This window comes from Heloderma suspectum, chromosome 2 (genome assembly GCF_057233095.1).
Source record: "Heloderma suspectum isolate Gila_16-S chromosome 2, 16-S_ref, whole genome shotgun sequence".
NCBI classification, from domain to species: domain Eukaryota; kingdom Metazoa; phylum Chordata; class Lepidosauria; order Squamata; family Helodermatidae; genus Heloderma; species Heloderma suspectum.
In genome coordinates this window covers 232060932-232087799 of record NC_139459.1, presented here as the reverse complement: position 1 = coordinate 232087799, position 26868 = coordinate 232060932, and the positions used below count along the sequence as shown (strand labels likewise).

General features: G+C 42.9%; 1 protein-coding gene across 8 annotated transcripts in view; it reads right to left on the bottom strand.

Moving 5' to 3' along the window:
* The window catches only part of BRD4 (bromodomain containing 4), a 128398-nt gene that overhangs the window by 52697 nt on the left and 48833 nt on the right, over positions 1-26868 (bottom strand). For all 8 annotated transcript variants that reach the window (XM_084838409.1, XM_084838406.1, XM_084838408.1 and 5 more), the window contains 5 exons: positions 17903-18221; positions 13025-13162; positions 8497-8632; positions 5107-5375; positions 289-651 (listed from right to left, as the gene is read on the bottom strand). In XM_084838409.1, the coding sequence (XP_084694535.1) occupies positions 289-651; positions 5107-5375; positions 8497-8632; positions 13025-13162; positions 17903-18187 (1191 nt within the window). In that variant the 5' untranslated portion in view covers positions 18188-18221. The remainder of the gene's footprint in view (positions 1-288; positions 652-5106; positions 5376-8496; positions 8633-13024; positions 13163-17902; positions 18222-26868) is intronic.

The following is a 26868-nucleotide window of genomic DNA, read 5'->3' as shown; positions in this document are numbered from 1 at the left end:
TAAACACATGACATTCCCTCACAGTCTAAGAGGGACGATATGAGATAATAATTTTCAGGGAAGTTTTTGGAGAATTCCATTCCCCATTTTTTTAAAAAAAAAATCTGTTTTGGTGTACTTCTGCAAAACCCCATGCTAGCTATATTGTTGGCCTACTAACTGAAAATACATATAAAACTCTTGTAAATAGTAAACAATGCATGCACATACACACACGGCTACAGCTCCTTGAGAACCACATTTTGCTTGCATGCAAGACAGCGTAATAAAATATAAAACTGCACTTACTTTAATTGTGCTCAGATCCATAGGATGCTTAATGATATCACGATAATCATGAAGCCCAAGTGCTTCCACATCCACAGGTTTGTAGAAGGGCCACGCATATGCAGCATGCTTCTTTGCAAACATCTCCTTTATGATGCCACTACAATACTTTAATTGTTCTGATACTTTGTTACTGCTACTCTTTTCTACTACATGCTGCTGAGAGTCTGGAACATCCTTCTTTGGAGGCTTCACAGGTCGGCTTTCCCTTCGTGGACCTGCCTTGGCAGGCTTGGGTTCAGTGGGCAGCGACGAGGATTCATGAACAGGGTCTATTGTTGTTGGAGTTGTAGTGTCTGCTTTCCTCTTCACACCCTTTTTTGTCTGCAAAAACAGACAGACAGTCTATGTAGACATTTGTTCTTTTACTGGCATATTGTACTGTGGAATTCTCATAACCAAGCAAACACCTCACATAAGAAGGGGAAAGCACAATCACAAAGACTTTATGTACCCTTCACTGTATTAAGGCCATGTTATGTATTTTAAGGTAAATTACCAAAATATTTATAGAATCATAGAATAGTAGGGTTGGAAAGCATCCCTGACAGATGGCTGTCCAGCCTCGTCTTGAACGCCTCCAGTGTGGGAGAGCCCACCACCTCCCTAGGTAACTGGTTCCATTGTCGGATTGCTCTAACAGTCAGGAAGCTTTTCCTGATGTTCAGCCGGAATCTGGCTTCCTGTAACTTGAGCCCATTATTCCGTGTCCTGCACTCTGGGATGATCTAGAAGAGATCCTGGCCTTCCTCTCTGTGACAACCTTTCAAGTACTTGAAGAGCGCTATCCTATCTCCCCTCAGTCTTCTCTTCTCAAGGCTAAACATGCCCAGTTCTTTCAGTCTCTCCTCAGAGGGCTTTGTTTCCAGTCCCCTGACCATCTTTGCTGCCCTCCTCTGAACCCTCTCCAGTTTGTCTGCATCCTTCTTGAAGTGTGGTGCCCAGAACTGGACACAGTACTCCAGATGAGGCCTAACCAGTGCTGAATAGAGGGGAACTAGTACTTCCAGAGATTTGGAAGCTATGCTTCTATTAATGCAGCCCAAAATGGCATTTGCCTTTTTTGCAGCCACATCACATTGTTGGCTCATAGTCAGCTTGTGATCGACAACAATTCCAAGATCCTTCTCGCTTGTCGTGTTGTTGAGCCACGTATCCCCCATCTTGTAACTGTGCATTTGGTTTCCTTTTCCTAGGTGCAGAACTTGGCATTTATCCCTATTAAATTTCATTCTGTTGTTTTCTGCCCAGCACTCCAGTCTATCCAGATCACTTTGAATTTTGTTTCTGTCTTCCAAAGTATTAGCTATCCCACCCAATTTTGTGTCATCTGCAAATTTGATCAGCATTCCCTGCACTTCCTCCTCCAAGTCATTAATAAAATTGTTGAAGAGCACTGGGCCCAGGACTGAGCCCTGCAGTACCCCGCTCGTTACCTCTCCCCAGTTTGAGAAGATCCCATTGAGAAGCACTGTTTGAGTCAGATTCTGTAGCCAACTGTGGATCCACCGGATCGTTTTTTCATCTAACCCACTTTGAGCTAGTTTGCTCGTCAGGATATCGTGGGGCACTTTGTCGAACGCTTTGCTGAAGTCGAGGTATATTATGTCCACAGCATTCCCACAGTCCACAAGGGAGGTTACTTGATCAAAAAATGAGACTAGATTCGTCGGGCAGGATTTGTTCTTGACAAATCCATGTTGGCTTCGAGTAATTACTGCATTGTTTTCAAGGTGCTTTCAGGTGGATTGCTTTATCATCTGCTCCAGAATTTTCCCAGGGATTGATGTCAGACTGACTGGTCTGTAGTTCCCAGGTTCCTCCTTTTTGCCCTTTTTGAAGATAGGGACAACATTAGCCCTCCTCCAGTCATCTAGCACTTCACCTGTCCTCCATGATTTCTCAAAGATAATAACAGACAGTGGTTCTGAGAGTTCTTCTGCCAGTTCCTTTACTACTCTAGGATGCAGTTCATCTGGCCCTGGAGATTTGAACTCATTCAAAGTAATTGGGTGTTCCTTCACCATATGCCTATCAATCTCAAGCTGCAATTGAGATTGCCAGGGGGGTCATAGACCGTCTTTTGGGAGAAGACTGGGCCAAAATAGGAATTGAGCACTTCTGCCTTTTCTTTGTCATCTGTTATCGTTTTGCCATCCTTATTTAATAGCTGAACCATCATTTTTTTCCCGTCTTTTACTATGCACGTAGCTGAAGAAAGCTTTTTTGTTGCTTTTCTCTCGCAAGCATCCCTCACTAACCTCAGCTCGTTCTCAGCTTTAGCCTTCCTGACGCCATCCCTGCAATTCTGTGCTACCTGCCTGTACTCTTCCTTTGTTGCTTGGCCTTCCTTCCACTTCCTATATGTGTCCTTTTTTGTTTTCAGATCATGTCTAAGCTTTTCGTGAAGCCACATTGGCTTCTTCTGCTGTCTTCCACCTTTTCTTCTTGTTGGAATTGTTTGTAATTGTGCCTTGAGAATTTCCTTTTTTAAAAGCTCCCACCCATCTTGGACTCCTTTCTCATTAAGAGTCGCTTGCCATGGGACCTTGTTTATCGTTGTTCTGAGTTTATTAAAATCATTAATAAAGTCAGAATAAACTAAATTTATTAAAATTTACCAAATATCAATCAAATAAAAATCTTAAAAATTGGTATAGTGCCGTGTAGGAGCCAACAATGAAGTTGTGTGCCATGAAGTCACTGGTCCAAATCTTGCCTCACCCTATTTCCTTACAAGGCAGTGGTAAGGATTACTGAGATACTTATGTATTTATTTAATCTATCTATATATACTGCTTACCTTATCTGTGTGTGAATAGCGTGTGTGAAACAGTTTGAACATACTAAAACGCTTTAAAAATACTTAATCATCATCATGGGTTGGTTCCAGAGTTGCCCCTCTGCAAAAAGAAGGGCTTCTTCTATGGTGGAGAAAACAAGGATCCAAAGGGAAACTTCCCGCTGGAGGAAAGAAGTGGGGATCGGTTTGGGGTTTCTTTTTTGGCAGATTCCTCCTTCCACCTGCAGCTCCTATACCATATCACACAATGCCTGCAGTGCACCTGTCTCTTTTATTCAGAAATCCATTATCAGCTCCTTCACAGGTTTCTGAGCATGACATCCGACTTGGACTGCTGGGTTGTTTAGGGGCTAAACAACCCAGCAGTTAACCGATGGTTTGATGTTTTATTGCTCTTATATATTGTGAGCTGCTTTGCAGGTCTAAAGTCTAAGCCTTGAGAAGCACAATATAAATATCTAAAACAAACAAACAAATAAATAAATAAATAAACAAATCTCCATTGCTTTGAAAAGGGCAACATTCCTTGCAACTACTTATGATATAAGAAAAAGTGCAAATAGAAAACTTGTGTTAATCTTGTGTTAATCAAGCATGCCAATATTTAGTCATCAAACACATCACACAATGGTTAAGTTATCAGTCCTTATACCACCCTTGCCTTTTCTCTCGGCCGCTTTTCTGTTCCCCATAACATAAACATGATTTCCATGCACAAGTGAGTCTATTTTCTACTTAGTTCATAGGGCTTGTATGCTGGCACAATTTGACTTTCCTGGTTTGTTGGGAATGCACAGTTATACATTTCTCTGAAAGGCTTTTAAAACAGATGTTCTAGGAGGACAGCAGACAAGGAAATTGCAGCCACTCTGTTTCCAGGGGCAGCTCAGGGCTTCTTCACAGTTTATGAGATAAACAATGTTTAAAAATGTACATGTGGGAGGAATCCTCAGCCAGATGTAGTTTCCTTTATTAGAATATAATATGCTTAAAATGTATATGCTTAAAATGAGTTGTGCGACAGAGATGTGAACGCCCAGAAAAAAACTAGAAAAACTGGAGGGGGGGGGGGGGTCTTCCAGTTTTCTGTAGTGACTTTTTTGGGGTGTTTTTCTGGAAAAAAAAAATGGATTAGGAAATATTTTCTTTTAGAAAGATGAATTAAATGTTTAAGGTAAGGGATTAATACATTGCTACCTTGGCTTTACTCGCCCCAAATCCTTTCTAAAAACAATGTAATAGGAAGACGCTTATGTAAGACTATGTACAATATCGGATCATTACTATTTCTGTACACTGCGGACAAGAAATACAGTACGACTCTCAAATGCAGAGCAAGATGTATATTTGCCTCCAAGGGGCACTGGCATTTCCCAATTAAAGAAAGAGGAATTCAGTGCCTTCTTTGCTTGTAGGCTTCCTCTTGTTGACATTTAATCTAAAACAGGAGCACGCAACCCTTTTGTCTCTGAGGGCTGCATGTGGTGCTGGGCCGCAAACACACATTTTATACCTCTCCTCCCTGCCTGCTGAGATGAGATCACTGGTGGGTAGGGAGGTCAAAGCCTTTCCCATCCACCAGCATCCCCCTCCAAGATTAGTAGCGGAAAAACAGCAATCTCAACAGTGCTGGGATTGCTAGGTGGTGGGGAGGCTAAAGCCTCTCCCACCTGAAAGAGATCCCCTCTGAGATTGCTGTTGGGGTCTGATGTAAACATAGCACAGATCTGCTTCCAACTCGAGCATGACTCTGCCCTCTAACTGTCCATGAGAAAATCACAGGCAAATTTATTTTAAAGTACAGCAGTCAGAACAAAGTGAACAAAGTGCAAGAACAAAGTGAGTGAACTGTCAGAAGGGATACACCCTGAGCCAATGTCTGATTATGGCTTTGTATGATTTGGGGCAAGTTACTTCACAGTTTATTTGGAACTGACACTTGCCATCATGATACTAAAAGTTTCTAGTTTACTCACCTTCATGGGCTGTGCAGCTGTCGGGATAATTGGTGGGTGAGTCTGAATGGGCTGGGGAGCAGAAGGAGGGGGAGGGGGAGGGGGTGGTGCGGGTGCTTGGGGAGGCACCACTGTCATTACTGGCGTCTGGACAATAAGGTCAGGGGTCATAGAGGGAAAGGAATGAGTTGTCTGCACGGGCTGAGGATTCAGCTGTGGAGCCTGCGTCTGTGGTGGGGATGATGCTTGAGTTGCATTCTGTACCGTTGATGCTCCTGCCTTGGATGTAACTGTCAGAAAGAGACAATGTCACATTCTGCACATAAAGCCTCTAAGTACACAAAAATAGACTTTCATGGCAACCTTATATAACCCAAGTGTTAAACAATCTAAAATGTATACATTTTCCTTCAGATAACAAATTAATATTTGTAAGAGCTTTTTTTAAATTACAGAAGTATTGTTTCTCAATGACCTATCCAGTACTAAAAGAGCCCAAAATTTATTCCAATATTTAATAAATGCAAACCACTTATTTGAAAACAAAACTATTTTGCTCTCTCCTTTCTCCAACTTTGTTACATTTATAATTACAGTCACCTCCCATCTATTCAAATTATAGTGAATGCAGAGTTTTAGGTTTTTGGAGACATTTATTAGTTCAGCCTCCCCCAACATCGACTACAGATATTCTGGACTACAATTCCCATCATCCCATACCAATTACCATGTCAGGGAGGGGAATAAGGTTTCCGGGAACTGAGCTCAGAGCCCTGGCTCCAAGCTCGGTTCCCAGAAAATGAAAAATCCTATGGCCGTCTAGACACTGTCTAGCAGCCATAAGATTGTGCCCTTAATCTAGGAAGTAATAAATATTGTGTCAATTCTCTGTCCTCCTGACATTTCCCAGAAGTAGCACTCTGTAATCTTGATGTAGGTCATCATAAACAGTAATTTATTTATTTTTTAAAGCAAAGGTTAAATTGGAAAACACATTTATATCCTGCAGTTCTTCAACACGTGGCAAACATTCAGGTTACTTCTACTATTGTGGGAGGCAACTCTGGAAGAGGTCTACCATCCAACTGTCTGTCTCTTTAAAACAATAGCATCCTTGGCCAAGATAGCTAACACCATTTGGTCCACCTTGACCAGACTTCCAGATGCACAACAGAAAGCCTTTTATGTATTAAGTCTGTCAGAGATTGCCAGAGGAATCTCCTTTTTAATTAACACCTTTCTAGCCCTTTCTCCTAGATCCCAAAGGTGAGAACAGCACCTTCCTGGCTAGATGCAGTCCATTTGATTCTGTTTGCCTGGATGCCTAACTTTCTGGCTAAGCATTCCTTTGTCACCTCATTTGACCACCCAAGGATGCTGTCTACACAGGTGACCCCCTTAAGTCTTTAAGTATTTGCCTCCAAAAGGTTTAATACAGCAGAGCAAGCAAGCTTTTGAGCATCTGTTTCATTTTTAAAATCCCCTTCTGCTTTCCCTTGTTCCATTACTGCAACCCTTCAGTAAAAAAACAAAAACAAACTTTGCTTCAATCTGGACTAGAGGTTTTGAAGCAGGTTTGTGACAAACCCAAGGTAGAACTTTCTCTCCACACCCACCTACACTGCCTGGAATTACGCTACCTCATGGGTCCCCAACGCGACGCCCACAGGGACCTCCAACAGTGCCTGAGAAGCTCGCCACTCCTGCCCCCCCTTCAAAAAATTATTTTTAATAAAAAATCCTTGAAAAAATGTTAGGTCCTCAGGTTCTCCTTCCTGTTCCTGAACCTGCCGCTGATCAGCTATTCAGCAGGCAGGTAGAGAAGGAAAGAGTTGCCTCCTGGCCCCACCCAATCTTCTCCTGTCCCTGCAGAACTTTCCCCTTTGCTCTCTCTCTATCTCCACTCCCAGCCTCTAGCCTTGCTATTTCTCTCCACTCAATCACTTTCCTCACTATTTCTTTCCATTTCTCCATCCCTAGGCTTCTTCTCTCTCTCCTTTTCTAGCCCCTAGTGTTGCTCTTTCTCTCCCACTCCTCACTTTATTTTGCTGTTTCTCTCTACTCCCAGCCTCTAGCCTAGCTATTTCTCACCACCTCTTTACCTCGCCGTTTCTCCTTCCACAGCCTCACTCTTTCTCTGAACTCTACCCATTTGTCTTACAGTCCCCCTCCGCCACACACACACACACACACACACACCTCTTTTGATAAGCCAGGCTCCCACGGCAGCCATTATGTGACTAGCCAGATCCTTCATGGGAGTTATTTTTTGGTGATGCCCACAGCAGTTTCTCAAATTCCCAAATGTGTCCACGGGCCCAAAAAGGTTAGGGATCCCCGCTTGACCTACTTTTGCCTAATGGGAGATAAGAGAAAAGCAAGCTGCTCTTGCCTGCAGTGATGGGCAGGATCTGGCTGGTCACTACCTCTCCCAGGCAGATATTGCCTTGGAGCTCTGGACTTCCTCCCTGGCCAAAATTAGAGGAAAAAGGGGAGGTGGTGGCAGAAACCTACAAACTCGACAGAAGCGTGCACAACTGGCCCACCTCAAAAAGCAGTTTGGTACAGCTTCATTAGACTAATCTTTTTTGCAATACAGAATCCAATTTTTACATTATAATCTTGACGATAAGATATTCACACTGATTTAAAGTATTATACAGTCCTCTCTAAACAATTTTGCACCCAATTCACACTTAGCATGGCTGGGCTCACCAAGGGCAGGGAGCAGATTTAGCCCCCATCCTCATGGTGCTCCCCAGGGTACCCCTTTACTTTCTCCTCAATAAGCAAATGGATGCCATTCACTGCTGTGAGGAAAAGTAAAGCATTATACTTGGAGACATCAATGGTGTGGGAGCAAAATTTACCCGTCAGCTTTAACATGGTGGTTCGCCCTCCAAGTCAGGGATACTATATGTACACCGCACACAAACTGACCTGGATTGCATGACACAACAGCCCACTGTGAGTAAATTTACACTGTGCTGGGCTCCCGTAGGTGCCTGGCTTGCTGTGTAGCTTGTCGTGCCATGCGAACCCAGGCGGCAGACATTGTTTGAGGGTTAGACAACCTTCAAATAACCCATGGCTTGTTTTAGGGTTATTTGAGGGCTGTCTAACCCTCAAACAACCCTTGCCTCCTGGGTCTGAACAAGATGGCATGCCATGTAACACTGGCAGCCAGGGGCACTTGGCATAAGACAACAGACCCCGCAGGTAGATTAAGCCACGGTGGGCTGTTGTGTTGTGCAGACTAGTATAGTACCTCAAAGAGGTCTTTTCAAATATATATTTACTTTCCCTACACACACACACACACACACACACACATAATGAGAACAAGCATTTTTCTAGTTCAAAATAAAGAAGAAAACCTGGGAACACGAACAACAGATCAAGTATCAGTACCTGCTTCCTTCCTACCACGTCCTCTTCCTTTTGTCTGGACTATAACGATCTCAGTTTCTTCCTGGGTCATTTCAGAGATTTTCTGCAGAAAAAGTTTCTCTAGAGCTTCTGCCATTAAAACAATATCATCCCCTGGCTGAATAAATAAGAAATTAAAGATATTTAATTTAAGATATTTGGAGATATCAACACGAACGTAGAACTATTTTGGAGCTGTGTAACAATGTAGAAATATAGTATGACAAATGGCAGTTAATTTGCCATCTGCATTTGGGTTTTCACAAATGTGTTGGAAGCTATGGTGATGATGATGCATGTATTGCTTCCTTCAAACATCTGTCTATGTGAACTTTGAAAAGCATTCTGAGCTTTTTGCATGTATCACAAAGCGTTTGTAAACAGAAGCTGCGATTCCATCAGATGTCTGAGGCCTTGGGTTGCTTTTCATTACATCCTATCCTATGCTGTGTCCAATGTAGTCACTTTTGGGTACTACTTTACTTTCTCCAAATCAAATTTGGTCAGTACCTGATTTACATACATAAACATTTCAGTGATTAGCCACAGAGGGGATCTATTCAGCATAAAACCCCCTACCTACTTACTATGGGCTGGTTTGCACGTCACAATAAGCCTTCCTGAAAATAAGCTACGGTGGGTTAGGTGTTTGCTCACTAGCACACATTACTCCCCAAAGATGATCAGGCGCGGGGGGGGGGGGGGATTTCCCTTGTCAGGGGGCAACCTCCATGGACAAATTGCAGAAATGTTGCTGAGGTAGGGAACGAGGAAACAAGGATTTCTGCTGCAAAGGCCATAGGGATATGTGCCAGCAGTGGCCTGCAGAAATGAGGGAGAAACAAGCCACAGGAAGACAATGAGTGGGCGATTGTCTGACAGCAGACATCACGAAACTGTTTTTACCTGCACTACCCATATCAACTGCAACAAATGGCCAGTAAACTGACTTTATATCACACTCCCGCAGAGAGTAATCACTAGAGTTCTTCTCAAAAGTCAAGCCAAATCTTTCACGCAGTTTCCCAGGAACTATCTATCTCAAAATGTGGCTTCTTCTCAGGGTGGCTTAGCAAGATGTGCGAATGTGCCCTATGGATACATTTGTGTTCCAAACACCCTTTTACCTCTATATTTTCTTTTCTAGTTCTATCTCCCACTTTCTTTGTATCATTAGTTTATAGCAGGGGTTGGCAACCTGTGATCCTCCAGATGTTGTTGGACTCCAACCCCCATTATCCCTGACCACTGGTCATGTTGGGCCTGATCAGGATTGGAGTCTACCAACAACTGGAGGGCCATAGATTGCACTGGGAGGCTATAAATCCAGGCGGGCAATATTGCCTCAAGAATATTGCATTTTGATCACTGCCACTTGGGAATCACTATAGCACTTGTTCAAATTTTCATTCTACAGTCAAAACTCTAAAACATGCACTATCACTGGCTTTTTCAGAAACTCAATACAGTGAACTCACATTGCAGAACCAATGTTTTCTACTTTTCACCAATGTGATACATTTACATTACTCCATGTAAAGGTTTACTCACAGCATTTGCCAAGCAAAACTGTCATTCTTTAATTTTATTTCTAATTGAAACAACAGGGAGGCTCTCCAATCCCAAAAAGAAAAACAAGTGAATGAGTCACAAAAGTGCCTGTTTTATTGTGCACTCACCCAGCATTTTGGAGAACAAGTCTCCTTTTTCAGGGGCTGCTTGCAACGTAACAAAATATGAAATTTAAAAACAGTCTTGCATAAAAGCCAAATGGCGTATAGCACAACACCATGGACAAAATACAAATACATACATTCATATTTACAAATTCCAATAGAATAACACTCTATTATGAAAAACACCCACCAATGGCATGCAAGCCATGAATCAGTTTTTACCTGCACTATCCATATCAACTGCAACAAATTACCAGTGAACTATCTTTATATCACACTCCAACAGGTGCATATAATCACCAGGGCTCGTCTCAAAAGTCAAGCCAAATCTTTCACACAGTTTTCCAGGAACTATCTAACTCAAAATGTAATTTAAACAAACAAAAAACAAATCAAACAGAAAAGAAAAAACTCATACCAAAGGAAGGAGTTGTAACTCCTCATTCAACCCTCCCAGAGATTTTTGGATGAACAATTCCAAAATCCACTTAACTTCTTTTCTTAACAGCATTTTTTCATTTTCACACTGCATTCTTTCCACTGCCTAAAAGTTCACATCAGAAACGGTATGATTTTTCTCAAGGAAACTTTGAATCAAAGGAGACCGTTCCCTGTCATTCCTACTGTTGATCAAATGTTCACCCACTCTTCCTTTGAGGGCCCTTGAGGTTTTACACACATTTTCTTGCAAGGACACTGAATTACATAAACAACATTACTGCTGCCAGAGTTTGTAAACTTTTCTAAAGTATACCACTTTCCATTCTGTTGGTTAACAAAAAAATCCATCTTGCTTGTATGTTTACAGTATACACATCTGCCACATGGGATGGCCTTGGGACTGGGAACTCCCAGAATGGCTTGTGGCTGAGTGTCCCCCTTCTATAGGAAATCACTCCTAACCACCACGTCTTTTACATTTCCTGTGTGTTTGAAAGAGAACAAGTGTTTGTCCTAGAAACCTGGAATCCCCCATGAAAGAAACCAGTACCACTTGATGCTACTTTTAAGGGCACTGGATACATAATCAAACAACAGAATGAAATTTAATAGGGATAAATGCCAAGTTCTGCACCTAGGAAAAAGAAACCAAATGCACAGTTACAAGATGGGGGATACGTGGCTCAACAACACGACAAGCGAGAAGGATCTTGGAACTGTTGTCGATCACAAGCTGAAGATGAGCCAACAATGTGATGTGGCTGCAAGAAAGGCAAATGCTATTTTGGGCTGCATTAATAGAAGCATCGCTTCCAAATCTCTGGAAGTACTAGTTCCCCCCTACTCAGCACTGGTTAGGCCTCATCTGGAGTACTGTGTCCAGTTCTGGGCACCACGCTTTAAGAAGCATGCAGACAAACTGGAGGGTTCAGAGGAGGGCAACAAAGATGATCACGGGACTGGAAACAAAGCCCTCTGAGGAGAGACTGAAAGAACTGGGCATGTTTAGCCTTGAGAAGAGAAGACTGAGGGGAGATAGGATAGCACTCTTCAAGTACCTGAAAGGTTGTCACAGAGAAGAAGGCCAGGATCTCTTCTTGATCATCCCAGAGTGCAGGACACAGAATAATGGGCTCAAGTGACAGGAAGCCAGATTCCAGCTGAACATCAGGAAAAGCTTCCTGACTGTTAGAGCAATCCGACAATGGAACCAATTACCTAGGGAGGTGGTGGGCTCTCCCACACTGGAGGCATTCAAGACGAGGCTGGACAGCCATCTGTCAGGGATGCTCTGACTTGGATTCCTGCATTGAGCAGGGGGTTGGACTCAATGGCCTTGTAGGCCCCTTCCAACCCTACTATTCTATGATCAATGTGCAGTTGATCCTGTTACTTACAGCCCTTTCCCTTTTTCTATGGGCTGGTAGAGAATAGTTTACAGAGGGCAGCCTCCCAGCTATGGGATGCACTTCTAAGAAACAGGAAAACAACTGTAAACAACAGGATCAACTGCATGTGGACAGTCTTTGAAAACGAAAAAAAAAATGCTCTTAAGAAAAGAAATTCAGTGGATTTTGGAATTAGGTAGTTTATCTCCAGGAGGGTTGAATGTAGAGGTACAAATCCTTCCTTTGTTTTTTTTTTCTTTTTTATATGATTTGTTTTTTGTTTGTTTAAATAGCATTTAGAGATAGTTCCTGGGAAACTTGAGTGTGAAAAATTTGGTGATGACTTTTCAGAAGAGCCCTGGATGTTGATTATATACACCTGTAGGACTGAGAGATAAAAATGACTGGGGAATTTAGTAAATGCTTAATGGTCATTTCTTGAAGTTGATATGTATAGCGCAGGTAAAAACTATTTGGTGGTTTGGCATTTCTAATGTTGGAGGATGGTTTTATGCTTTTGATAATAGAATGTTATGCTTTTTATTTTAATTTGTAGATGTGAATGTATTTATTTGTATATTGTCCATGATGTTGTGCTATATGCTGTTTGGTCTTTTATGCAAGAGTGTTCTAAAATTTCTGTTTTGTTACATTGTAACCACTGAAGGAGGAGACTGGTTCTCCAAAACCCTAGGTAAGCATAGAGTAAAATAGGCATTGTTGTGATTCAGTCACTTGTTTTTCATTTCTAAAAATAAGCCAAAATTTTTAAGAACAGAAGATAGTCACTGAAATGCCTTTAATAAAACAGTGCTGACAAGTAAAGAATAGTTGCATCTTTCCTAAAGAAAGTCTAAACTTCAGAAGAAATGTTGCTTATGTAAATTTAAACTTTACCAAAAAAAACATGAAAACAGTGTGACCTATATGGTAAATTCAGATCTGAATCCGGCAACAATTTAGGAACACATCATTTGCAAGCCCAAATCTATGAAATTAATATACCTTATTGTAGATGTAACAATTTGTAAACATTGTATTGAAGTCCTGGATACATTCTTGAGCATTCCAGTAGTAATTATTCTCCAAGCGTTTCTTTATTGTTCCCATGTCCATAGGAGTTTTAATAATTTTATAATAATCCTGTGGAAAAGAAGATTAAGTATGGCAACTGAAGACTTCATCAAGCCCACTACTTAAAATCTTTTCAGGGGCAAAACATAACAAATATAATTTTTATCTATCCCAACTCTAGACATTAAAATGTCAACGTATTTTTGTAACAATGTCTGCAAGATAAATAATCTTAGACCTGAAAGCATTCAAATCAAAACCACTGTAAAGCAAAATAATCAGTTACCATCCAATATTTGATGCTCAGGAATTACACAGATGCACTGGTGCCTTTTTATTCTGCAGGCAGAAATAACATCCTTTCCCCAAAACCTTCTTCCTAGGTTTCCTAATGCTTAAAACCGTGAAGATTAGTTCTTTGGGTTTTTTTTTTTTTAAAAAAAAGGTCTAAAAGCAGCTGCAGTGAGGAAAGGCTGTGTATGAGGTGTATGGGGTTTAACCTCTCCCACACTCCATGCTGTTTCCTCAGAGGATGCCCCCCACCCTGCCAAGTACCCATATTAGACCTCTCTTTCCCCCCTGCTCTGTGGCTAATAGCAATCTCAGGGAGGGGGGATTCCTATTGGGGGAATGAATATGGCTCCCAGTTCAAACCCCTTGCCCTTCTGTAGCTGCTTTTAACCAAAGAAAAAGACATAGAACAATTTATCATGGATTCATGTCCCACCTAGTCTGGCCTTCAGTTCCTCTGCTCTCTTGGATTTACAAGAGCATTTTAGGTGAGGTAGATCAAGTTTCAGAGCACAAATTTCAAGAATATTAGTTACTTCTTGCAAGAGAAACCAATACTTTGTTCATCAGATGGCTCTGCTAAAACAAAATGTGGAATCTGCATGGAGTAAGCCTTTTATAGCAAGAATATTTTCCATTTTGGGAAATATTCCCGTTTCAGGCCATAATACCTTCCAATAGCTTTCCTCCTAGACAAGCAGTTAAATTAGATGGTCAATTATCTTTCCTACTGGCAGTCTTTAACAACAGTAGGCTACTAATGTTATTACTCCTGTTTTATTGCACTAGCCTCTAGTTTAAAAAGAATAGCTTTTCTTTGGGCTAGCCTACTGCCACTCTACCATAATCTTCAAGTGATTTTTTTTCTTGCCAAGACCAAAAATATATAACTGAGTTTATAGAAAAATTCTAGATTAGAATGCTTGTTCTCAAAACACCCAACCCAACCTTTGCTTGCCTTCCAGCCCAGTTACATCAAAACATTTGTTTTAATAGTGACCTCAATACTTGGATCACACAGTCTTTGTAATATTGACGCAGTACTTCATTAGGCATAATACAGAACATACTTACAGGGTTCCAGATCCATCTACTACCTCATTATCTGACCGAGTGAAGTCGGAATACAGACATATCCCTACCCTGGTGATTTTCACTGACATGTGTTGTGCTTATTAAAAGCTCATTTCTAGGGCTATTTTAAAATGTAGATGTGCTCAAACATTTTTATTCTACCATGGTTAACAAGATTGCCTCCATCTTAACGGTTCTGTTCAAGGACAGAAACCATGGCCTGGAGACTATACATCAGTGTACCAACAGACATCACTAATATCCTCTGGCTCTTTAAAAACTCAGATATACCATAGCTAGCATCCAATGTTAGTCCTATGTTGAGAAGACCTATTGAAATGTTAGAGAGGACCTATTTTTTCAGTGGGTCCGCTCTAACATTGGACTAATGCTGAATACTACCCCTTGAGTCCAGAAATGTCCCAGCCCTTTAACCATAGTACTTCTGGTAACACTAATGTGACTGGATGGGATTTTCAACAGCTCCTGGTCAGGAATATTTGTACAATATAGTAATTATGTGGATCAGGCCTCATGATGTAAGTAAGAATGATAGGCAAACAGGGGATCACACAATTCTTAAAAGGAGTCCAGTATCCTGCACCAGCAACAACACAGGCTCATTCAAAGACACTGGCAAACACTCCAAAGCCATAACCATCTAGCATAAAGATTACCAAACTGAGTAGTGCTATTATTCCAGTCCCAATACATCATGAGATCTCCTGATAGCCCACCAAGTGCCTTAACGTATCACCCAGTGATAACTTATCTCATTGGCTTATCATGTCAACCCACCTACCAGAACTAATAATGCCCAGAGGCCACATGGATGGTTTCAACCTGATTTTTCAACTAGATTAGTGTCTATAGGCTATCAAAAGATGCAGCTGGTCCACTGGAATTGTCCCTCCCCACCCTGCAAATTCCTAGCTGGCCAAGCCTGACCAAACAAAGTAAAAAGAGATGTTACCAGTTACACACACTACAAAGGCATAACAGTGCTGCCAAAGATTCAAAGAGAAAAGAAGGAGGAAAGGAAAAGTAGGGAAAGTACTTTCTCAAAACTAGGTATACCAATACAGTCTCCCATTTCCATGCTGAAGAAGTTACTCCATCAAAACGTTATTCATTTGCCCAGGATCAGACAAAATTACTACAATCAAATTCATCTAGAGAGTCCTTGAGCACAGCTTATTATTTAAAATATATTTCTGTTACAGCACAGTTGCAAGAACTGATACGGTTAGGGCGCAATCCTATGGCCACTAGTCAGCAGCTACACAGCCATAGGATACGTCAGTTCCTGAGAACTGACCTCCATCCGCTCCTGCGCTGCCTCGTAGGCAGCGCGGATTAGCCCCGCACTTGTAAGAGCTTGGAGCAGGGAAAATGGGGTGTTCCTGGGGACGGGCAGAAGTGCTGTTCCAACTCTTCCTTTGTGTTGTTGGTCGTCCGCCCCCCCGCCGACTTCCCATAGCTAGATAGCCGAAATCGGCTGTCTAGCCACGAATGCAGGGTGGCTGAAGCACGGAGGGCACAATTCCCTCCACGCTGCTCTTGCCCTGCATTAGATAGGTGGTCGCCTCCGAGTTCGGAGGCAGCCGCCTATCCTGATTGGACTGCACCCTTAGTATCTCATTTCACATACAAGGCAGGGTTGAATTCCATCTCTTGGTCATGCGTACTGGGACCTCCTTCTTAATACATATTCTAAAATTCTTAGATTTATTGGACCACATCATCTTTTAGGTCATCTTATTTCCATAGTCCCATCCCATTGCTGATGCATGTTGTTTGTTCCAAGGTGGTCCTAGTTCTTCTTTTCTGCAGTCAATGGCTCTTTTTATACTTTGCTCTTTTCTAGACACAGGGAGCTCTGAAATGGCAATATCCAGGGCATAGTATGAAGGCACATGAGGTAGCCACTGTGCTGAAGCTAAGCTGGTCTGGGTTTGGTCAGTGCTTGGAGGGGAGACCACCTGGGAACCACATGTAGCCACCTTGTGTTCCACAATGGAAGAAAGGTGGGATATAAATAAATAAATAAATAAATCTGATTCTGGACAAGGGGGATCTGAAAATACAATCTCTGTTCTTCTTTGTCTTTTTATAACATTTGACTGGTCATTTACATACAAGGACTCACACAATTCAAAGAGCAATAAAAATTTCTTATTAATATATGTATTGCTTCTAATAAGCTTAGATCCATACAATGAATCTGTGCCTATTGTTTCCCTACTTGCTCCCTTAAACCCTACAGTGTTACCCCCGCTTATATGTACTATTTCTTAAGACCCCTTTGGCATGCCATGCTAATAAGCTCTCACAGCCCTTAAACTCCCCTGCACCCCAAAAGCTGTCTCTTCCCCATATATGTATACCCCTCGTAATATCTCTATTTATTTTTCACTAAATATTTCATTTAGTAAAAAAACTAAAGGGAAATAATCCTTATAGTTCTAAGGGTCAAACTAAACAATATGTTAAATATATAGTATTAGCCGTCCCTTTTTTTACTCACAAGTAAACAGGTGAGGCTCCTATTCAGCCACTTGTATTTTGGAATTTGCTCCACCCTGAGCAGGAGCTAAAAAAATGGGGCGGGGGGAGCCTCCATGATGTCAACTTACTTCTAAATGGGGAAAAAAAGGGTAATGCCCATCAAAATAGGATGGGTATATCTAGCACTTATTTAGGTTTGATACAAGGTAAGCAGTGAGTGAATAAAAGCATTGCCATACAGCAATTTACAAAACCTTTCTGTAGCAAAACACTGCTCCTACTACTAAACATGTATTTAATACTAATAGTGCTACTAGGTTTAGAGCCCAGAATGATGCAGCTCTTACCCAGGGGGTTTGTGATCTACATCAGACAGACATGACAGGAACAGAAGTCAGGGACTGGCAATGGAAGAGTGGAGATATGGATGGACATGTCAAATAGCATCTCCACTCCACCGCCCACTCTAACAATCCTTCTGTGAAATCCAGTCCATTGAACCTAACATATATTGCCCCTTTCCTATTCTTCATTCTCTTTCCTCACCATGCCAACTGTATACTATCTACCTTCATTACTTCCCTCACTTTACTGTGGATACATTTGTTGCCCTCTGCTTCCATACTGTCCAGTACTTCAGAACCGCGGGTGACTGCCATGCTTTCTTTATTCCTATTCCCAGTCTCTTCAGAACCTCTGAAGGAAACTTACACTCTGTGTTGACTTTCTCCAGTATAATTTCACTCAGGCCTCACAAAGCAGCATTTCTACTCCTCTCCTGTTGACTCCCAAACCAGAAATCACACACATTATTTTCTATCTTGGGTTGGGTCCTCAGGCTGTCTCATCTTCCATAACCATCCTACCCCTTGCTCTCTCACACCACCTATGATTGAACACACTGCTTTCCTTTTCTTCATTTCAGGCTATACTTACAGGGAGGTTTAGTTTGACAGCATCCACAGGCTGCTGGAAAGGCCATGAAAACTGGTGTTTCCATAATGTCTTGAGCACCACTTTGAGCAGATATTGTAGTTGGTTGGTCATGCGTTTGGGTTTGCTAGGATTTGAGGTCTCTGGTGGAGGTGGGTTAGTGGCTACAGTACTGCCTTGTTGGGGTTGGGCCTGGGCCTGTGTTGCAGACATTTGTGTAGCTTCAAGTCCATCCCCCATTACTGGTAAATTTCTCAGTCTTGTCCCAGGGCCACTCTCCGCAGACATGCTATTGATCCCATTGCATTCTCCACCAGGCACTCTGCAAAGCAAAAGCAACAATATTAAACATGGGTCAGATACAGTTAACCATTTGTGTACAGAACAGAAAGGAGATCACTGCATGCTTTAATTTGCCCAGAGTAAAAGATGTGCCCATATAAATAATATGTAGCGTAGTTCACCCCCTTGCTTTTCAAAAGTATACGCTAGTCAAATGATTTACACATCTGAATATCGTAAGGCTGCAAATCAGATGTGGAGTCTCCAGTCCAATCTAGTTTTTCTCTTCTCCAATCTTTATTAAATATTTTCCTATTATTTATTTACAGTATTTTCATCCTACTCTTCAGCCAAAAAGGCTCCCACAGCAGCTTACACAAAATCATAAAAATATGACAGTCCCTGCCCACCAGCTTACAACCTAAAATATATGACATGAAAGAAAAGAATAATGAGGAGGGGAACAAGAAAACCTGCAAACACAGGCACCAAAGCTTAAAAGTTACGAAGTGGTCCTTATTGACCAGCTGGAATGGAAACCGTTTAGAGAGAGGAGGAGTGAAATGGATCTGGTCTCTTAGCAAAGCCCTCCTATCCACCACTCCGTCTGTTCCAGCCATTCATACTTGGTTTTGCAGTTCTGATCAGCTAGGAACCAATATTCAACATTGTACGAGTGGACTTCTGGTTGTGCAACAAGACTTCCCCATCCTCCTCAAATCTACATCGAAGGCTCCCCCAACCCTCTAGAAATGTTGGTGATGCATGGGGGTTGTGTGTGTGTGTGTGTGTGTGAGAGAGAGAGAGGGGGGGGGGAGATAATCTGTTCTGTCAACCTGACTTATCAGCTGTCAGTATCATGTTAATCTGTGTTTTAACTAGGGTTGCCAACTATTTGTCTGATAGGGCTCTTGTCTATGTGGCCTTCAGCCTTGCTGTATGTGGCCCTTGGTGGCTCTACCCCTTGAGTCCAAAGTTGTTCTGGCAAGAGGCTAAGGCTGCACAGAGCTTGAAAAAGGCCACTTTCAAAAGGTGAGAGAAGAGAGCAAGACAGGGACGCTTTGAAAGGGCAGGGTGGAAAGCTGTGATAGAAAAGCCATCCCAACAACCTCATCCCCCAAGTAACCAACCAAACAAAACAGCAAATAAAACCTTGCTCTGATAAGGCTGGTGCCCTTGAGAAAAGACAAGAATGACTGGGTTTGCATGACATGACAACCCATCATGGGTAACAAGCCATGGTGGGTTGTCATGTCATGTGAATCTGGACCGATTCCCACATGATGGCTTGTGCTTTGCCAACAAGCTGCCCTAACAACCCATAGCTTGTTTGGGAGATTCTTTAACCCACAATGGGTTGGTGTGTTGTCCAAACTTGGCACTGCCAACCCACCATGGGTTGTGGTGGGCATCTTGAGTGAGCTGCTCGGCAAGAGCAGCAGAAACCCCTGCCCCTCTTGTTGTGTGATCTTGCCCATGAGCAAATAATAGCTCCTCCAATGGTGCCCAAGTAGCACTTTGGAGGGACTGTCACTTGCTCACTAACCCCCCTTTTTCCAGGCTGACATTTGCACAAAATAGGGCTGATTTTTTTTTTGCCAGCCCCAGTAATATATGCAAATGTCCCCATATTTTAATATTATTATTTTTGGAGTTGCGCAAGTGTGCAGCTCCAACTGCCCAAAACAGATAGGCTTGCCTTCTCCAGTACCTTGTATGTTCCATAGAAACTCTTTTTCATAAGAGACTTTTTCCACAGAGATCTACATGCCACACCCCTTTTCTCTGTTTTGCACTAACTGCGACAACCTTTGACAGCTGTCAAACATAGGCATGGCTAAGGGGAACAGGTGCAAAAATGGGGTGTTATGTACTTCTCTATGAAGCACACATTCTGGGGAATCGGGCAAGTGGGTTTTCTAAGCAGGGCACCCCCAAAAGTTCAATACTTAAAACCGTGGGATCACCCTGCTGAGAGTGTGATCTGTGCACACGCACACACCCTGTCAACTGTAAAAGGCTGTAAAATCAGCTTACCTACAGCCCCCTCTTATCAGTTACCCTGCATGTTTGACAGCTAAAACATACAAGATTCTGGACAAGGCAAGCCTATCCATTTTAGGCAGTCGGAGTTGTGTACCACCACCAACAAAAACACAGGGTCATTTGCACACATTACCAGGGCAGGAAAAATAGTAAAATATTTTTTGGGCCCAATTTGCACAAATGTTGGGAGGGAATTGTGTTTTTTTTTGGGGGGGGGGGTACTTGGCAGCAGACAAGATGGAATCTGCCAGCAAGTTCCCTGGGATACCTGCCAGGGCTGGCAGGGAGACTAAAGGGGAACGAGGGGGAGAATAACCCACTGTGAACCCATTTGTCTGTCAGGCTCAGCATGGGTTGACTGGATGACAACCCATACTGCGTGGCTTATTTTGCAGGGTGGATTGCCATGCTGTGTGAATTCACCCATATGCAGATCAGGGTGTTCCTAAATTTGATGGCTATTATTGACACTCTTTAAGAGATACAGGCACTCAAAGTTAGGTGGATTCCCCTCTGGGGCTCTGCCCAATCAGACCAGGTATCCCTTGGATTTGGTAGGCAGCATCTGGCATGTGGAAGAGAGGAAGGCAGTTGCATTTTTTCTGAGACACTCCCTTTGCCATAGGGAGAATCCTAAAAGAATTGATGAATTATATTGACTCTGCTAGTGTCCTGTAGTATACCTACTGCGGGTGCTGTAGAAATTGAGACAAGGTAGAAGAGTCAGCTGGGGCCATCACATAAACCTGTCAATGGCAGCTGGGGGGAGGGCACTGAGCCCCACTGGGGGAAAACTAGAGGGGGGTTGAGCTCAACAGCCCCTCTGAAGTTTCCATCTTTGGATGGCTGTGAATTTGTGTATTAATTAATGGATTGATAGGTGTGTGAATACCCAATGGTTTGGATAGAGGAATGGACAGATGGAGTATGTGTATGAAAGAAATTCCAAAATAAAATTCAAAAAATCTTTATCACTGTAATACTTTCAAAGGTCACAAAATATTGTGCAAGCTTTTGATTTCTCCAGAAATCTTCATCAGGCAAGACAGTAAAGAAAGCAAAAAAAAGGGGGGAGGAGGAGTGGCTGATGTTCAAGCCATGGAGTTTGCATTTGGTTATAGTTGTGAGATGGGAAGTGGGAAGAGGCTGCAGACATTCAAATTTGCCTCTACATTACAGGGGTAGGCAACCTGATGCCCTCCAGATGTTTGTACTACAACACCCACAGTCCCTGACCATTGGCTGGGGCTGATCTGAAGGGCACCAAGTTGCCTATCCCTGCTCTACCAGGAACTGAGATGGTTTCAGGTTGTAGGGAAGAAGAAACAAACACTGGCTGATCCCCCATTTAGCAGATAATTAAAATATCACAGTCAGCTGATGTCAGTTAATAAAAGCCTAACTGAACAAAGTTGTCTTCACCAGGGAGTGGAAGCTAAAAAGAGGGGCCAAATAAATATTCTAAAGAAGACAGCACCACAACTGAGGTGTGGAAAGGCTTTCTCACATGTCCCAACTAACCTAACATCCACTCATGTTGGGATGCAGAGAAGGCCCTCTCCATCAGTTCACAGGCAGGATGATAAGGGAGGAGACGGTCTTTTAGGCACCCTGGACCCAAGTCTTTTAAGGGCTTTATAGGTAATACCAGCATTCTGAATTGTGCCCAGAAACCAGTCCAGATGTTTGCTCACAAGCACCCTAGCTAATGCGTTCTAGACCAACTGAAGCTTCTGAAGACTCTTCAAAGGCAGCCCCATGGAGAGTAAATTACAGTCGCCCAACCTTGATTTCCAAAAATGGTGCAGTTGGCATGCCAGCTTAAGCTGGGCAAGGGGCCTCCAGGCCACAACTGCTATCTGAGCATCCAGACAGGAAGGCCATGTCCAGAACTCCCACCAGACTGTGAACGTTATCTTTCCAAGGAAGTGCTGAATCCTTGCATCAGAAGGTACTCTCCCACCCACCCCACCTCCATTCCAAACAGAGCACTTTTGCCTTTTCTACATTAAGATTCAATTTGTAAGCTCTCATCCAGCCCATTACTGCCTCAGGCACTGGTTTAGGTCATCAACTGCTTCCTTGGAATCAGTTGGAAAGGGCAGATAGAGCTGTATGTCATCCACATACCGATGACAACACAACCCAAATCTCCAGAAACTTCCCCCTGCAGTTTTATGAAGATGTAAAATAAACAAGGTAGAACCTTGCTGAAACTTTGTGGGACACCACAGACCAAAGTGTCAAGCAGAAGTTTCCCAATACCCATCACCTTCTGAAACTAACCTCTGAAAAAGGACCAGAACCATCATAAAATGATGCTCCCAAGATCCATCCATGTGAGGTGATACAGTACCATGGTTGATGGTATCAAAAGCTGATGAGAGGTCTAGCAGAACTAAGAGGGTTTTACACCCTCTGTTCAATTGCTGTTGTAAGTCAACAACCTAGGGCTACCAAAGCCACCTCTCTCCCAAAACTAGAACTGAGGCCAGATTGATTTGGGTCTAGATCAGGGGTGAACAACATGCAGTCCCTCATGGCTGCCCTGACCAGCCTGCTGCTGAATTTCCTCCCACTGATTTCCCTACCGCTTATATTCCCCCCCCCCCCCCAGAGATACAGATCACTCTTTTCCCACATCTAATAGCAGCAAGGAAAGAGCAATCTATATCAGAATCACTGGGATGTGTGTGGGAATGTGTGTACATGCATATACGTGAGTGCCTGGCATGTATGCACGAGGCACCCCAAACCATCAGCAGTTGTGGCCCTAACAGAACATTAAACATTATTAAGAAAAAGACTGAAAACAAAACGCCGTTATCATGTCTTTAAATAAATGTGTGCTGGGGCTGCATTTAGAGTAATGAATATAGCTCTTGTTGCTTCATCTCAAAAGGGATTGTGTAGAACTGGAACAGCTGCAGAAATGGACAATAAAAATGATCAAGGTGTTAGAGCACCTTCCCCCTATGATGAAAGTGGTCTCAGGCTTTTTGATAATAATCTTCTTCACAAAATGCCTAATTAACTTATGGAATTTTCTACCAGAAGATATGGTGATGGCTACTGGTTTAGATAGTGAAAGGCCTATCAATGGCTGTTCAGACATTGGGCTGGTTCGCACATCACGATAAGCCATGCTGAAAATAAGCCACAGTGGGTTGTTTGTTTTCTATACCACATTATTGCCAATAGAGAAGCGGGTGCCCTGCAGCCTCCCATGGCTTCTTCTCCTTTAGTCCTCCAACCCACACCTGGCATGTAATCCAGGGGCCTTCATGACACAACTCTACCCCAAGAGTCTTTGGGGAAAGGCTGATGATGTTGCAGCAAAGGCCTTTTTGCCATTGGTCTGTTGAGTGGGCCCGGCGTGACTCGTTTTGTCAGCTTTTGCAGGCTGTAGATGGAAAGTTGTCAGTGTAAACATCCCCCCCCCCGAAGCTTTTAGTGGCACTTCCCTGTCCCCACCTCCACCTATGCTCTCCTCTCTGCCCCCACCTGCTCAAAAAGCAGTGATCCTCAGCACCACCTCCAGCTGTTCTGGTTTTTCTGTTCTCCATTCACTGGCCCTGGCCCCATAGTCGGCGATCCTTCAGGTTTATGCTCCACTTGCCTTAGCAAGTTACTATTACCCCCAATCTTTCCCCTGCCTCTTGCTTTCAGACTCCGCTTGCCTTAGCAGGTTACTTTTATGCCCCATCTCCCCCCCCCCGCCCCCTTTCAGCACATTCCGTCACTGTGGGGCGGCATGAATAGTATGTGTTGCACAGCTCTAGGAATCACTTGGCCTTCACTTGGCTCTGAATCCTTATCCTCATGATCCTTTCCTGGCACTCTCCCCATTCTACTCTGATGCTTAGCCCATATTTGCAAGGCCAGAATTCTTCCTCCTTCATTTGAACCACCCTGCTGTGTCGTTTGTCCAAACAGATCCATTTTCTTGTATATCCAGATAGTGCTTCACCCCCTGGTGAAGCACCCATGGAGACTCTAACTAGCTTCCATACATGGCACAGCCCACCCTGTGACCTGATTCTATTTCTCTATATGTGCTCTGGGCCATATAAGAACTGTGACCCCCATATGATATGCTGACTTTGAGTCCAATGGTTTGGTAAACAAGTTGGGAGTCTTGGGCTTTGTGCTGAAGTTGTTACAAGGGTTTAGAATCAAGTACAACCACCCACGCACCCACATTCTACAGTTTATTTTTGCAAACCACCTGTTTTGGCTCCAGGTCCCTCATAACAGTGCAGGCAGCCACTCAGTTTCCCCATTCAGAGCCTTTGCTTGTATCAGACCACTATGCACAGCGTGGTCTTGTATCCAAGGGTGACCGCCCTATTTCTGAATTGTAACCAAAGCTTAAATCAGAAGCTCTCTGTGATCTTCCAAGTATTTGTGACTAACCAGGAAGGAAGGTCCTTTGTGTTCCCTTTACTCTGAAACAAGGTAAAAATACCCACTCTGATTCTATTTCCTTCTCATTAGATTTCTATGGATCTATCCATTCTGTCCCTTCATTGATCTGTTATGTCGCTCATGCTCCCTGTGTACAGCTTCCCAAGTCCTGTCTCACCATTTTCCTTGCATCCTCCCCATAGCTTATTTGGCAAGTGCCAATTCCCTGCCTCCATCTTCCTCTATTCTCTTCTATTGGTATTAGGAATAGTATGTTAATTTATTAGTTCGGGTAGGGAGAGGCAACCTGATGGACTCCTGATGTTTTGGACTACTACTTCCATCAGCCCCAGCCACTATGGCCAATGATCAGTGATTATGGAGTTGTAATCCAAAACATCTGGAGGATACCACATTGCCTACCCTTATGCTAGGAGGTTGGAATACTAATAAAGCAATGTTTTCTGTGAAATATTTATGGTAAAATGAAATTTGAATAATTTACTCTTAATACTTGATTTCAGCTGTCAAGCTAATTTCCTCCATTTTGTTGGAGAATGGTACACAATCAACAGTGTGCACACCACACTTATGGGGAAAATCTCCATAATCCTGTGTTTGTGATGACACTTGTATACATGCAAGTTCACATGAACATATGGACAAAGGTATGACGTAATATCACACTGAGCTTAACCAGCTGGAAAGTCAAGCAGCTGTTACTACCATGTCCTAAAGTGGCATCAGTTGTGTGGAAACAGTGACAGGAGTATCATCCCAACCCCTCCACCCTGTGAGTAACCTTGATGGTGTTCCCTGGAAGAAGAGGGGATCACCATCAACTATACTATTCAGTGGAAGACTGGCCAAAAGGTCAACCTAGCTGCAGATGAGGGTGACAGAATGTGTACACGTGGAAACACAGTTCCCACAGTCTTGTCCTATAGATGAAAATACACGAGCCTGCTTAAGAAATTTGTTCTACTTCAGAAGCCCTTCTCTGCATTCCCTTACTGTTTGACATGTGTGGGGAGTGGGGTGGGACACCAGAGATAAGGCCTTCCACATTGTGGTGCACAGAATTGGAACAGCTGCCCTAGAGAGCTACATATGAACCTATCGCTACCTGCTTTTAGCCAAGCAGCAAACCCAGTTTCATTTTCAGCAGGTTTTTTCAGGATATTGTTTTTAAGGATGTATTACTGCTGGTGCTTTTAAAGTGTCACTGCTTTCTGGTTTTTTCTTGAGATGGTATTTGTTACTTTATTGTTTTAACATCTGCACGCCACCCCGATCACATTTTAGAAAGGCAGGATAGCAACTTCATAAGCAACAATGATGAAAATAAATTTGATATTATTCCCTTACTCAGTATTTTCCACTGGTTTTTTTTAGTAAGCCCTCAAAACCTATTACGTCTACTTTTATAATATTCTATTAGGAATTGCACAGAACAGCCATCTTCCAAAACAGTGTAATATAGGAAGATAGTCAGGAGAGGGTGCTATAAGACTGGAAAACACCACAGAGGATATTCTACTCACATTTCAAAAATTGCGGGCTATCGCATGAGCTATGCACCTAAGCTGTAAATTATGCTAAATAACTTATTAGGGCCATAGCTATCTTATCAGAAAGCACAATTTCTAATAACTAATAAGTAAATGAGTTATTAGCAATAATCTAAGAACAACAAATCAAAACTGGGGCCTAAGTAGATATGCACTGCTCAGTGTGAGGACTGCATGTGAAGAGAAACACAGATGGGCAACAATGGGAGAAATTAAGCCAATCTTACCCAACCCTCCAGTTTTTTGGGACTACACTACCCAGCATTCCTAACCACTGACTGTGTCAGCTGGGGCTAATGGGAACTGATGTTCAAAACATCTAGAAAGCACTAGGTTGGGGAAGGCTGCATTAAGCCTTCTCAGTTTGGGCCATGAGGCAGGGGCATCAACAGCCGCCTCCTCAAACCTGATGCCCTCCAAATGTTTTGGACCACAACTTGCATCACCCCCACCCAACAAAACCAATTGGCAGGGATGCTGGCAGTTGTAATCTGGAGGGCACTAGGTTGGGGAAGGCTGATTAACTGACTCCTCTCAGGGCTCCTTCACAGGAGACTTTTATTGTGCAGCCCTGGTGGGTCACTCACAGGAATCTGCGGGTCCTTTTCACATTGTCAGCCTCCAGGACACATCCAGTGGTTTTTGAACTTTATCGGATTTTTA